General features: G+C 45.5%; 1 protein-coding gene across 1 annotated transcript in view; it reads right to left on the bottom strand.

Annotated features, from left to right (window-relative positions):
* Positions 1–14452, bottom strand: part of ANK2 (ankyrin 2) — a 281207-nt gene that overhangs the window by 94922 nt on the left and 171833 nt on the right. The window contains 4 exon segments of the mRNA XM_025050926.1: positions 2023–2121; positions 6559–6657; positions 7342–7440; positions 10674–10859. Coding sequence (XP_024906694.1) covers positions 2023–2121; positions 6559–6657; positions 7342–7440; positions 10674–10859 — 483 coding nt within the window.

Here is a 14452-nt window from a genome sequence, read left to right as displayed (position 1 = left end):
TGGTGGGGGGCGGAGCAGCAGTGGGTCAGACAGACAAGTTATGGAGCGTTCACTGTCCCCAAACTGAGAGGCCAACCAGAAGGCCCATCTGCAGCTCTTGCCAAGGCCATTCACGTCATGAGGGATTAGGACGCGGGTGTGGAGAAGAGCCACACTTTGCTGAGCTAGAACCTTCAACGAACAAGGGGGAGTGACAAGTAGACAGATGAATGTTTGCTTGAAGGAGGAATGATGGGTAATTCAAAGCTGAGAGTCTTCACGGGGCGGGGGACAGTCTGGCGTGTGGTGTCGTCCACTCCCAGGCCCTGGAATCTGGCGCTGGCTCATCTTCATGCCCTCGCTCTGCGCGGAGCTCTACCTTTGTGACGGTCACCCTGTCCAGCTCGTCCACTTAAACTCTGAGCTCCTTAAAACGTGGACTGTGTAGTATTGACCTCGATAGCCCCTCGGGGCCTGGAACGCACCCTGGCACGTGGAAGCTGCTCACCACGACAGCTGGGTGGCACATGCACGACTGAATAAGTGCATGAATGAATGAATACATGAACACAGTCAGGCCGTCACAGACTCTTTATGCTGGATCCTTAATCATGAATCACATTCGATTTTACAAGAGGCTTTAAAAAAATCCAACTAGGTAGGTAATCCACAGTCTTCACCGGTGATACGAAAATTAACGGGCAAACTCTGTAGATGAGATTATTTTGTAGTTCGTGGAACAGCGTCCTCGGCCTAGCCTCAATTTTATGTAGACTTTATTGGTTGTAACGTGGCTGGTCTGAAATCCTGTTATTTCTATTTAAATTTCAATCTGTTTCCTCCATTAAACTTTCCATAATTTCATCTGCATTACGCAGCCCAGAGTGTTGTATTTTAAAGACAGGTCTCTACAACAGTCTATTGTAGGTGTAACAGTAAAAATAACTAAGGGCATTTGTTTCTGTTCTGCGTTTCTGATCTGAAGACACCCTTTCACGGCCTGGGGGGCATATCTTTAAAGACCATGTTCATTGTACACATATTTCAAATGTGTGGGGTACTTTGTGCTCTAAATAATTTCACTTAAATATTCGATTAAAATATAGCATACATTGAAAAATATTTCCTTGTGTTGGCTGCCTTGTTTTTCTCGGCTTACCTCAGTGACAGCATCAGTGGATACCAATCCTATTCAGGGGGTTGGGGGGTGAAAGGGGGAGACAACATTAAGAAATGTCCCTCACCTAAGTTTCTGTTATATTTAGGGATCCAAGGGTTGCTGCTTATCCCATTAAATAGCTGTATGACTGTGTTCGATTTGTGTTTCATGATAGCTTTTGGTAACGCAAAGTAAGGCTAAAAACAGGGAAGTGTACAGTAATAAACCTTTAAAACTATTTTATAATGAAAACCTGCAATAAATCAGCTTGTCGCCTGGTTGTTATCGATGTGGATATGAGTTTTACCCGTGGCTGAGCATACTGATGAAATGCGACACGAAGGCGAGCCAGCCGTGCCGTGCCGTGCAGAGCAGCAGCTTGCTTGACCTTTTTTTTCTTTTTGACCGCCCCTCTAGGAGGCCGGTGCTCACCTGTGCTCTGCACGTCACCAACAAACCCCTCCTGCAACCAACCAGTGTGTCGCTGAGTCATGCTTTTTACTAGGTCCAACCAGAGAGCTAGAAGATTAATGTTGTATTGCTAACTGTGCTGCTTTAAAAGGTAATCCTACGTTAACGCAGCCATCTCAGAGTACCGTAAAAACGTAGACTCACGGAACGTGAGCTATTCCCATTTACATGCAATACAGCAATATTTACATTTCCATGTGCAGTAAGAATAGCAGGAAAATGCAGAAAGAATGAGAAGGCATACCTTGCATACATCTTACCGCAGGTATTTGTTAATTTTAAATACTTTTAGAAGTTTGACAAGTTACTCATTCTTAGCGCAAATGCACCGAGGAACAGCATAGCACACGCCTGACACTTTACTCCACGCAGAACAGAGCTGCAGAGGGTGGCCGCGCGGGCCCACGACTCACCTTCGTCCTGGCCAGCAAGGGCGCGCCCCGCTCCAGCACCAGCTCCACCACCTGCTCGTGCCCGCTCCTCGCTGCGCAGTGAAGTGGCGTCAGCCCGTCCTGCCAAGCAAGTGGGAGTCAGGCCTGAGTCCACTTTCTTTTTAAACCAAGTCTGCATCTACTGCCACCTCGAAGACGGTTTCCTGAACTCCGTCCCAGTGACTCAGCAGACCGTGAAATGACAGGGACGGGGAGTGAGGGAGAAAACAAGACAGCGGGCAGAAGACAGAGCCAGGGCCAGGAGGGGACAGGTGCCCGCATGCTGGGGAAGCCCACGACGCGGACGCCCCGCTGCCTGGAGCTTGCCCAGAGCTTGCACCGCGACGCTGTTCTCACCTGCGTCACCTAAACACAACTCGTACCTAAAATTCTCCTTTACCTAATTTTATCCGTCTATGTTCTCTCTTGAATTGTCACTATTTTCATAAATTTTTCTGAAACACTCCCTGAGGATGGTGAAAGGAAAGGGTTATTTTTTCACTTTCTGCTAAAGGTTTCCACACGTTTTTCACCCACGAACTACATAATTATTTCTCGAAGATAACATTTATTAATAATGCAGTGAAACAGCGTCAAATACATTTGCGGCGCAACTGCATGTTGTTTATAGAACTGTCTGGCTGGGTACTTCGCAGGCAGTTCCTGACCTTGGCGCATCCCAGATACCCCGTTCTCTGGGTTTAACCTCTCCTGAGGGTGGCATGGCCAGAAAACAGAGGAGGTGGGAAATATGAGACCAAATGTAAGAATGATGGACAAAAAGTGAGAGCAAATGAAACCCTGATCATGTAAACTAAGCGGTAATTCCAGGATTCGGGAAAGAAAAATGGAGTCTCAAAGGGCAAGAGGCTGAGGCAGCAGGCAGCGGTGGAGGAAGGGAGGGTGGCAGGAGCCAAGAGGACCCAGCAGCTTCGGATCTGCCCAGAGCCCCAACACCCCTCTCTGTGTCTCTCACCCAGGCTGGGCCCCTGGGTGACTTGCCTCCTAGGGAATACAGTTCACCTACAGTCTTCCCAACCCCGTGTCCTGGGGTCCTCTGAGAGACCCCCCAGATCCGTGTCTACCTTCCCCGCCCACTGCGTGTCTGCAGACAGACCCCTCGGGATTCCATGGCGGGGCTCCCTGCCCGCTGGCTTCAGGCTGCGCCAGTCGAGGAGAAACATCTGACCGCTTTGCAGGGAGCCACTCCGAGGGGGGCTCCAAAGTCTGGCTGCGGCTCCACCAAAGGTCATGCCCGCGCCAAAGCTGCTTTCTGCCTCCTCCAGGTCCCCCCGACGTCCTGGTAACCTCTTCCACCTCTGCCCCTGCAGGTCTGGGATGGGGGCGAGCCCGGCTGTCCCAACCCCAGAGACACTCACTGTCCTGTTGCCTTCCCTACAGTCCACTTCGAGTTACACACAGCCCCGTCAACGATCTCTGTTCAGTCATCAGAGCCGAGTGCCATCCGCTCTTGGCGAGGACCTTGGATCACGGCTCCGTGCTGTGTCACGTCCATTCAGCCGCTATCGGACCCGGGACAACCAAAATAGACCTGGAAGCTCTGGGCCCGGGGAACTGGCGTGAAAAGCCTGCCTGCCATTCCCGCAAAAGTCACTGAACTCATGCAGCCAGGATGCCGAGTTCGTTAAAGTTTGCCGGAGAGGACCCTCGAAAAGAACGGTGGGCAGAGGGGTGAAGACGCCGCCGCCCGGCCCCTCGGTGACGGGCGTGTGGCGGAGCCCCAGAGCGCCCCCTGCCACGGTCGTCTAACATCTGGGGGAGCCTCTCCCACCCGTGCTCCTGCGGGGGCTGCGCAGGGATCCGGAGCGTGAGAAACGGCACTGGGAGCATGAAGGCATTCTGAGCCACGGTCCCCCACGCGGGCTCGGGAGTCACGCAGCCCCGTGTGTGTGTGTCAGCTCCGCCACCGCAGGTGACTCTCTGAGGCTCAGCTTCGCGATATATAAAATGGGCACAATTTTTCTTACCCTATTTCATTTACGGCCCGTGTGACACATGAGGAGATGCTGCCTTAGACCATTTTTAGGAAAAGGTGTTTCCTATGGATTACTTGAAATATGTGTCGTGTGACCATGTGGAAACGTCCGAAACACAGAAAAACAACGGGAAAATATGGAGAACACACAAAAAACCACGAGCACATCACGAAGCATAAAGATTAAATGGGTTCTAATCCTACATTTTCCTGAGGCAATCCATCTGCCTTATAAAGGACTGTGAATTACATCAAATTCAGGTTGCCCAACACGCTCAATCTGAGTGGATTTGGGTATCTTCTACAAACGAGATCATCTCGTTATTGAGAAAACACTCATCAAGGTTTTGTAGTCAAAGATTTTTAAAATTTAAGTTCGTTTTTTACTTAAATCCCTGAGACTGTGTTCACAGGTCACGCTGGATTCTCCTCCAGAACCTTCCTCCCTGTGTCCTTCGTCTTCACTGGAGTCGGGGGGACCACACGCCCACGTCGGCCATTCCTCAAAGGGGAGACGAGACCTTGCAGCATTTATCAGTGTTTATCTGGCCGCCAGCGCCCCCGCCCCCTCTGCCGAGACGCCCGCCAGCGAGGGCCCTGAAGCCTACACTAGGCCGGCTCTGCCCTGACTAAGCCGAGCCCGGCCGCCCGCAGCTCCTTGGAACTCATTTTCCCCTTCAGCAGTCTTGTTTCTCAAATGGAGACCTGCTATTTTCTCAAAAGCAAACAAATGCTTGCTCCCTAAGCCGTCAGGAAGACGAAGCGAGGTGGTGTTTGCGCAGCGCTTCGCCGGGCGCCGGAACAGCGCGTGCCCGTGGCGACTGGCAGCACCGCTGCTATTTAATTACTGCTCCGAATAACGAGGGCCGGGCCTGCCCGGTGCCGACGCACCGAATCCTGTTCATCACCCTTTAATGTTTTTGTATACTTTTACTGTTTGCATTGAAATATGTATTTCAATATTTTAACCAGAAACTTTATATGGAATATCTCCGTAGTTAAATAATAAATCAGTTTAAAAATAAAAAAGAATAATGACCTTAATAAAACCTAAATTAACGACACCATTTTTCACTAGCCGTAAAGTTTGTTCTCACATTAGGGTGAGGTGTTTCAGACCCCAGAACACAGGGGCTCTGGTGACGATGTCTCTGCATCCACACCAGGTCTAGCCAGGGGCGGGAATGCCACTGATGCAGAATGTCCCAGAAACTGGCATGCTAACGTGACGCAGATGCTCTGGACCGAACGCCGTACAGACAGAAAGGAGGCCAGGAGAGCAGCGCTCTCTGAGGTCGTTCATTAAAGGCCGGAATGCAGAGTCTGGGGCTGGTGCAGGTGCCAGGACCTCAACGAGGAAGAGGCTCAATAAACAGAAACACCTGCTGGCCCCGACAGCCGCAAGGGGACTGGATTCCATCCCTACTCTCTGGAACGAGAACAGGAAGTCCCAGAACCAAACAAGGCGAAGAGAAAATGTCACGGGGGACACAGACTATCCGCCATCTTCCACACACTTTTTACACCATGCATTTCAAAATTTTCGAATTATGGGAATGTTTAAAGTTTTTCTGAAGTCTATAATTAACCAAATCTGCTCCAGAGAACTAAAGTTGAATTACCAGTTTAGTGTTTAAGCAAGTAACTGAATATAATTTCAGTATCATAATCAAATATTATAAGCTCAGCAATTTACCCACCTTGCTTTAAAAAAAAAAAAAAGATAAAACAATAGTAAGTAAGAATTAATTCTCACACAACCCTACGAGTTAGGTCTGTTATTTGCTTAAGTTCAGGAAGGCAGATAAACTGCTAAGATCACACAGCCAGTAAGCGGGAGCGGCAGAATCTGGAATCAGGTGGTCTGCCTTCCGAGTCTGCACTTCTCATAGCTGCATTCTGCCTAACTGATTATTTGCCAGAAGTACATAAAAACTCAGAATTATGTTTTACTTAGCAAGTTTGAAAAATAAAGAAAGAGCACGGCTTCTTACTGATGCCATGTGTGAAGGGGCAACAGAAGCACCTGCCTTCCTTCTGTAAACATAACACCAGAGCTGCTGCTCAGGATGGTGTAGCGTGACCACTGAAGCGAAATGGTTTAGGAACTGGTAAGTCAGAAGCAAAAGACATTCAACATGTATTAAAATACTCAACGTAAAAATCGCACTCAGAGCTAACGCACACTGACAAGTTGGGGTTCTCGGAGCTCGCAACTAAACAAAGCAGAGACACCCGAGTCCAGTCCTTGATCTTTGTTCCCAGAAAATCGGTGAGCGACAGCTTGGCAAGCGACCTCACTGAGGGGCTGGCACTCTGCTTCTCTGGGCACGTACGAGCAAACGTCAATTCCACTTTGCAGTGTGAAACCTTTACATGTACTGTCTGAGGTTTAAATCCAATCCGAGAAAGCAATCTCCCTGAAACTGCGCTGCGCGTGTTTAGGGGCTGGCATTTTAGGGGGCCTGCTAAAAGAAGACGAAACAGCGTCACACGGTAGGAAACGGAGCACAGACACTCACCCTGGTTTTGGCATCGATCTGCCCACCGCGATCCAGGAGCAGCTTCACCATGTTCGTGTTCCCCCGTTTGGAGGCCACATGCAGGGGAGTGATCCCATTCTGCACCAGGAGAGAAAACAAGAAGACTGTGTCCCAGGGCACAGGGGAGGCGGGGCCTACGTGGTAACCTGACCCAAGGATTCTACCTTTCAGTGTCTTCAATTTTTGAGGAACGAAGAAAGCACACAAAGCATAAAGCACTTTAGAGAATAAAAAAACGGAATAAAATTGTATGACCAAGTCAATACCTACGACAGGTGTAGTGAATGCACACGTCACCACCTAAGACAAAGGGAGCACTTCCGCATCACAGAAAGTTTCAGACTCGACTGAGGCTGGAACCTGAGTCCAAAGTCTTTCTTTCTATAACCCCATCTGCTTAAAGAATCTGGGCTCTCAGAGTTTTTACAGTTCATTTATTGACCTGAAGATGCTCATTCACGATTCGTGATGTGCTCTTTAAATTCAGTGCTCACGCTGATGTCAGAATTAATATCCTCCTAAACTGCTGCAAATGATTTGGGTGCATGAGAATTTCAACATTCTTATTTTTCACTTACTGGGTTTTGATGGCTTCCTGCAATTCGAAGGGGAAAAAAACACGAAAAATCTACTATCTCTAGCACAGATACAGGCAAAAAATAAATAAATACAGCCTTTCCTGGTGTTCATTTTTCCTCTACTGAAATGCCCACATCCTGCCCCACATCCTGCCCCCAAAAGGGAAGCTGCTGGTGCCCGTACCCTGGCTGTGAAGTCCACGGCGGCCCCACGGTTCAGAAGGAGCGTCGCCACGTTGACGTTCCCGTAGTGGGCGGCGATGTGCAAGGGGGTGAAACCACTCTACGGAAAGGAAAGAAAAAGACGGTGGGTAAAGCGCTTCCCCTCCACAAGCTGTGGTCACTGGATCAGTGGAGAAAGTCACATGGCAATTGTCTGCTTAGCATGTGAGCAATTCAATTCAGATCATTAACGCCTTAAAAAGACTTAAATTTTAGTGCTATGAGGTGGTAAAGAACTACATATATAAACAGGTAAATAAATAGCCTACATTTCTTGGCAACATTCTTCCTAATTACCTGAAAAATTTATCTATTTAGGAGTTTGTTATTTATACAAAACCACATTACTTGAGTTGGTTTAGCTTTACCGAAAATCAGAATATGATTAAACGACATAAGGTTTCAGCCACAGGAATAACATAATTATGAATAAAAAATGTCTTCTCCAGAGAAAGACACAAAACTCATACATTTTTAAAGGATTGACGGCAGTGGTTGGCGCCGTCTCTCTGGAACTATGAAAATGCTGCCCGAAGTCCTCACAGAGGGCACATGGCTCATGCCGCATCGATCACACTGTCACGGTGCCTCTGGCCTCCCTAACAACCGTGTGTAGTCAGACTATGTCGTGACAGCGACAAAGAAGTTTAAAAACAAAAATTAAACAAAATACTTGGCATCAATGTGAATATAAAGGAAAAATTCAGCTGAACACAATTTTGAATGTTATTTAAACCAAATTAAATCAATAAAATAAGATTGATATAAAATAAGCAGATTAAATCAATGATATGGGCATTAGAGAACTGTTCCTCTAAGAATGGTTAAAAAATGAGTGAAAGTCTTAAATGGAAGAAAAGTATATTTCTTTTCATTTTCTTTTTCTAATGAAAAAAATTTTTGTCGTTTTTACAATAGAAGAATATTAATTTTTATTATTAAAGTATGCAAAGATGTATTATACCCTTGCTCTGTAATTGTCGTAATTTCATTTCTTAATGGAAGGTTATAGAAACGATCGAGACTGTTCCTATAAAACTGGGTATCGATCCTATCTATAGTTGTGAGCTTATTTTGTATTGCTCTCTTTTATTTGAAATAAACTCTGCTGTCTATAGTATTTTTAAAAATATTATCTAAACATTACCTAAATCATAACCATTACTTTTCTATTCGCTTGATATGTAGGCTTTGGCGATTTTGTTTTTGAAATGGCCTAAGCCCACAGACACCTTAAGTGACAGCAATTCCTCTGTGCTCTGAGCCAAATTAGCTGCAAATAATTTGACTATAGAGAAGCAAGACACAAATAAGAATAGTGACTACCCATCCAAATCTCACACTGTGTTTAGGATATTTTTATTTTGTGTCTTCGTGATGCCAAATGTGCACGTCAAAATAGAGGGGAAAGTCAGTCTACAAACTGGCTGTTATTGTATAAAATGACAATTTTTTTTATAATTTAGGAAATAACTGATGGTATGTTTTTCATTTTTATCTTGATATTTCCTATCATCCAGACATATCCTGAAGTGTCTATTATCCAAGTTATAATTTATTAGAAAAACAGTGATTGTGAAATCTTTTTCAAATTATTCAAATATAATATTTTTTTCATTTGCAAAAATACATTAACTTTCTGTCTGACACAGCTTCAATGACCACCTGTGACTTCCTTGGAGGGACCCTCCCTGGGCCACGTGGCGGTGGATACTCAGCTAGCCTTCAGCAGGGCCATCCATGGGAGGTATCCTTCCCGTGTCTTACTCAACTGTCCTCAAAGAAATAATTCTAACTCAGCACAAATTACGCAAACTGTTGCTTTCAACACAATGTTGAGTCAGTGTTGTTTTGAAAAATGTATATTAATCTCCAAAAATCACCTAAAAATTAAATGTATTAAAATCAATTAAATCAATTAAAATCAAATTAAAATCAATAATTAAGATATCAATTTGTATGGTTTCAGGCTTGAGCAATTTCACCAAGCAGATGGGTGTTTTTTTAAAAAAAAAATTTCTGACCTAAGTGCCACACACAGAGATGGACCGGAAGAAATAATATGAATAACCCAAATATATTCGTGACTTAATAGGTAAATTTGTTAATAATAGTCTTAGGAACACACTAGTCTCAGTAAATACAAAGTGTGGCTCCTTGAAACCCCACAGGTCCACAGCCCAGTGACCTCAAGGGACGTCAGTCCAAGTGAAAAGCGGCCTACATAAATACTCCCTAGCCTTTGAACGTAGATTACTTTTTATAATAAATATACCTCAATGTTCTCGGTATGTAGAAAACATGATTTGATGACAAGTATTATAAGACTTAGTAAGATAAAGGCAAATGCTTTGCTCATGATTGTTCAATATCATTACGGATTATATAGAATGTGGTAAAAAAAAAAACAAACATATATACAAAAGGGCAATTGCGATTAGATTAAAGGAGAAAACAGTGGCAGAGAAACCTCCCTAAAATTTAATTTGCTAGACTCTAACCTGAGAATCCTCATTAAGAGGGCCATGTCTTATTGGCAAGAGTTAATAGCAAAGCTCACTCAGTAAAATGCATATTAAAGAAGAGTTTCATTTCACACTGATAAAGTTTTTAAATAGTTTCGTTGATTAAAGAATGCTTCAAATATACGTTACATTAAATTTCTTGAATTACCTATTTCCCTTGATTATGGGAAAAGTTTTCATGGAAGTTCAAATCATTAGTAAAAATTAGTGAGCATTTATTCTAAATTGGGCAAAAAACCAAAATAAATGAAAGCAAGGCAAAGGTGGGTATAACCGTAATACTGTACCTCAGTTGTCCTATTCACCATCATCTGCAGCAGTGTCGTGTGGGAAAAAGAGGGGAGACATTACACATTGCAGACGAAGCAAACAGTCTGACAGGCCAGAACGCACGCTGCTCAGAGAAGACGGTCACAGAACCAGCAATACAAGCTCGTCCCGCTAACTCCGTTTCTACTGGTTGTTTTTTTTTTTTTACTATAACTAGAATAGGCAGATTTCTAAAAAGCCTTTTTTTGTTTTTTTTTTTGTTTGTTTTTTTTTTTTACTATAAATAGAATAAGCAGATTTCTAAAAAGCTGAACCTCATCTTTTAATGAAAACTTTCTTTAATTTTTTGTCCCCTTCCTCCTGAAATACCTCTGAAAGTACCTTCTCCCCCTCGGTGACCGGAAGCGACTGTGCAGGATCGCGGGGGCCTACTTCGTTCTTGTGCCCCGGGAGGAGGCTGCCGGCCGCAGAGCCCTCTCCGCCCGCGCTCGGCCTTTACCTTGGACTGCACGTCGGCGTTGTGGTCGTTCTGGAGCAGCAGTGCGGCGGATTTGGTGTCATCCTTCCTGGCGGCAATGTGCAGAGCTGGCAGCCTCACTTTCCCTTTGGTGTCATTCTCCAGGAGGATGGCCACTGCCTGGTTGTGACCTTGCTGGAGCGCCACGGCCAGCGGCGTAAAGCCATCCTAGTAAAACAGGAGAAAACGATCTTCCAGTACCTTCTGGAAGTTTGGGATTCGACTTCAAGCAATGGTATGTCTAATTTTTTAAGTAATGATTAAGACTGACAAGCAAAGCAAAAGGAGGAAAGATTGCTGTGAAGACCGAAGTGGATCGTAACCAGTCACGGCTTCCTCACTGATGTAAGGGGGACATTAAAGTCTCCCACTGTGACTACGTTGCTGCTAGTTTCCCCTTTCGGATCTGTTAATACTCGCTCTCTACACTCAGGAGTGCCCCACTGGTGCCTGTGCATACAGACGTTCCGTCTTCTGTGACATCCTGGGATGCCCGTCCTTGTCTTCCATCACGCTTGTTTTCAAGTCTATTTTGCCTGATGGAAGTACAGCTACCCAGCTTTCTTTTGGTTTCCATTTGTATGAAACATCTTTTTCCACCCGAACTGTAGACTTTTACGGGAAAATCATTTTCCTCAAATGTGTCATATAATATACGCACTACCACAATAAGAACTGAATTTTTAAATAATCGAATTTTAAATAAACACATTCCTTAATAGAATGGAAGAGTAAAGCATACAGTGTTCTAAGACAAAAAATAGTAATCTAAATTTAGATCTCCGTTTGGCACGAAGTAAGCACTCTGTGAAGGAGGAGCGAACACCCTGATTAGCAGATACAGTCAGTGCCACTTGACAGGCATACGTCTCAAATGTGCATCTGACAGAAGCGTGGTTAGGCGATTTCATTGTTGTATGAACATCACAGAGGGCACCTTCACAAGCCTAGAAGGTACAGCCTACCGCATCCCTAGGCCGTGTAAGTGCAGTCTATTCCTCTGCAGGAGAGGAAAAATAATTTTCCCTCTACTCTTCTGGATTCTTGGCTGAGACATCCTTATAATAAAAGACAGATTAGCAGAAGGAAAACAAGCAGTTTAATAACACATATACCTCCCGTACACATGTCTCCCCAGGAAAAGTGAGTAACTCGCAAAAATGGCTGGCGCCACCTTAAGTACCATCTTCGGCTGAAGACAAAAGATGATGTTGGAGGTGGGGAATCAGCTATGGCAGGTGACCAGGAAAAGCACCGTAAAACAGGTGAAGGTGGTTACATAGACCTGAGGCGCTGCCTTCTGCACTAGAAGTTTCTAGAGATCAGGCACCCCCACTTCCCGGAACAGTGAGGGGGACGCCCTTGCAGATGGCGATCTCTCTCACAGAGGAGCTGTCTTCCACAGAGGGCACTTCTCCCTGGTTTTCAGAGCCTATCCCCATGTCCGCTGGCTCTAAAATTGACCAGCCTAAACTAATCCTTATGCCAAAGAGACATGTTCTGGGATGACAGGTCCTGTTCCGCCACGGCACCGGGCTACGAACCTGTGCAGTCTGTTGCTATACTGGACACTGTGGGCAACAGCAATACAGTGAGGTACCTAAGTAATGCTTCAGGTGCAACGTTGCCATAGCTACTGCTCACCGTGCCGTAGGAACATTTCAGCTCCGCTAGAATCTAACAGGACCCTCTGCCACACCGTGACAGCTTATATGACAAGAGTGTAAACTTTATTTTTTCTTAGAGGCAGGTGTTTGCTGACAGCACAGAAATTTATTATCAAGTTTTTATTCTTCAACTTTGGTAATATTCAGGAAGAAGGAAGAAAGTAGAGAATTATAAAAATGGTATGGGAGGGACACAGAACTCCCTTCAGAGATTTTAACTTTGAATCTCCCCATGCAGATTTCATTCTAATCTATACTTCATGGGAGAAGAGTATTTGGAACAACTGTTGCAAGTATCTCAACTAACTCTATCACAAGGAAACCCCTATTAAAATTCAGTAGTTTCGTTTTTCATCATTTACCAATGTTATTTGCTATAATTACAGGAAATTTCAAAACATTAAATATTTCTTTTCAAAGATGAGTCTCATTACCATATGGAATGATTTCATAATTATCTGACTTTTGTGGTGGTTAAATTGTGTTGATTAGTAATTAATTTTTGCAGATTAGGTCTAACGTGTGTTCAGGTGACTGTCATCTTCAGGCACACACACATGCACGAGACTGTAGAGGGTGTCAGTGTAACATTCAGCCCTGAAGAGGTGGAGCTGTTTAACAGAATGATGGGCTGAAGGGAACGTGCAAAGCTTTGTCCCCATGTGTTTCTTGATAATCATTAGGGCCAATGGTGGGGGGAGGGGTAGGAGTGGTTAATCAACTAAGTTTACAAATAGTCAGTAAAACTTAAGTTGTTATCTAAATGATTAACAATGAACAACACAGGCATGTATGTGTCTAAGCTGGGATAGAAACTTCATTTGATTCACCTGCAAAAGCTGCGTTTCTATATGGAAGTTAGAGAATATTTCCATTTTCTGGCCATCTCAGTGTGACATGCCTCTGCCGGTGCAGGGCACACGAATGGTGTCTCCAGGCTGAAACGCTACAGGGGGCTGGGCTGAAGGAGCCTCGAGACATTGGAGGCATCAGCAAGCCGAGTCTCCCTAGACCGGCGGTCCCCAACCTTTTTGGCACCAGGGCCCAGTGCTCCTGTGAGCATCTTGTGCCTGATGACATGAGGCAGAGGTGAGGCGGTGACGCCAGCACTGGGGAGCAGCTGCGCACACAGATGAGGTTTCGCTTGCTCGTCAGCCACTCCCTGCCTGCTGTGCGGCCTAGCTCCTGACAGGCCACGGACCATTACCAGACCACAGCCCGGGGGTGGGGGACCTCTGCCCTAAACCATGCTGGGAATGTGAAGTCTTCATGGTGAGTGGAAAAACTCTGTTGTGTAAAGTTTTCTTTAAGTAAATGATTCTAATTTCAAGGAAATATAGTAAAACAAACACAGACTCCCTTGTTTTGGTATATTGTTCTGAGGCCCGGAAGCAGAGCTATGGTCTCATATCGCTACTCAAGCTTTGCCTGAAGATATCACGTGCTACTCACAGACAGCAGTGTCTCAGAAAACAGTGGCCCCTAATCATAAGCGCTAGGGCGCACCCACGTGGTGAGAGTGTGACCTGCATGTGCCAGACAGACAGCCTGGGGTCATTTCCCGCCGGGACAGTTGTCCTTTCTGGTCATATGCAGGAAACATGGTCCCATTAATGGTAATTTCCTGGAACTTTTTTTAACTAATAAGAATAATCTGTCAGAAAGTGATTGCAATTGAGTCCATCAAGTTTTCTCCCACAGGGAATGGACATGATTTAACATATTATAATCTCTCCCCTCAATACAGGGTAAAAGGGAGTTCATGTTTACTTTACCTAAAGACTCAACTCTCCAGAAAGGAGGTCATATTAGACATTAAAAATTATCGAGATGGCTCTGGATGACAAGTGCCCACCAGCCACCCTCCACGCCAGGGCAGGGGTCTGAAAGCGCTGTCGGTGGAGCCGCAGATGATGAAAAGGGGGAGCAAAGGCCGCACGCCCTGGCTGACGGGGTGAGCAGAGGCGCATCCCAGCGGAACTGCTCTCCTCCCCTTGTCCGGTGACCTGCCCCCAACCTGCCAGTGGCCCCTGCATTTCTCCAAGGCGTAGACTCACTGAGCCCTGCGCACAGGTCGTTCCTTCACGGCCACTG

Source organism: Pteropus alecto, unplaced genomic scaffold (assembly GCF_000325575.1).
Source record: "Pteropus alecto unplaced genomic scaffold, ASM32557v1 scaffold17, whole genome shotgun sequence".
In the NCBI taxonomy this organism is placed as follows: Eukaryota; Metazoa; Chordata; class Mammalia; order Chiroptera; family Pteropodidae; genus Pteropus; species Pteropus alecto.
Note: the sequence above shows the minus strand (reverse complement) of the source record. Positions and strands in the feature narration are given on the sequence as shown.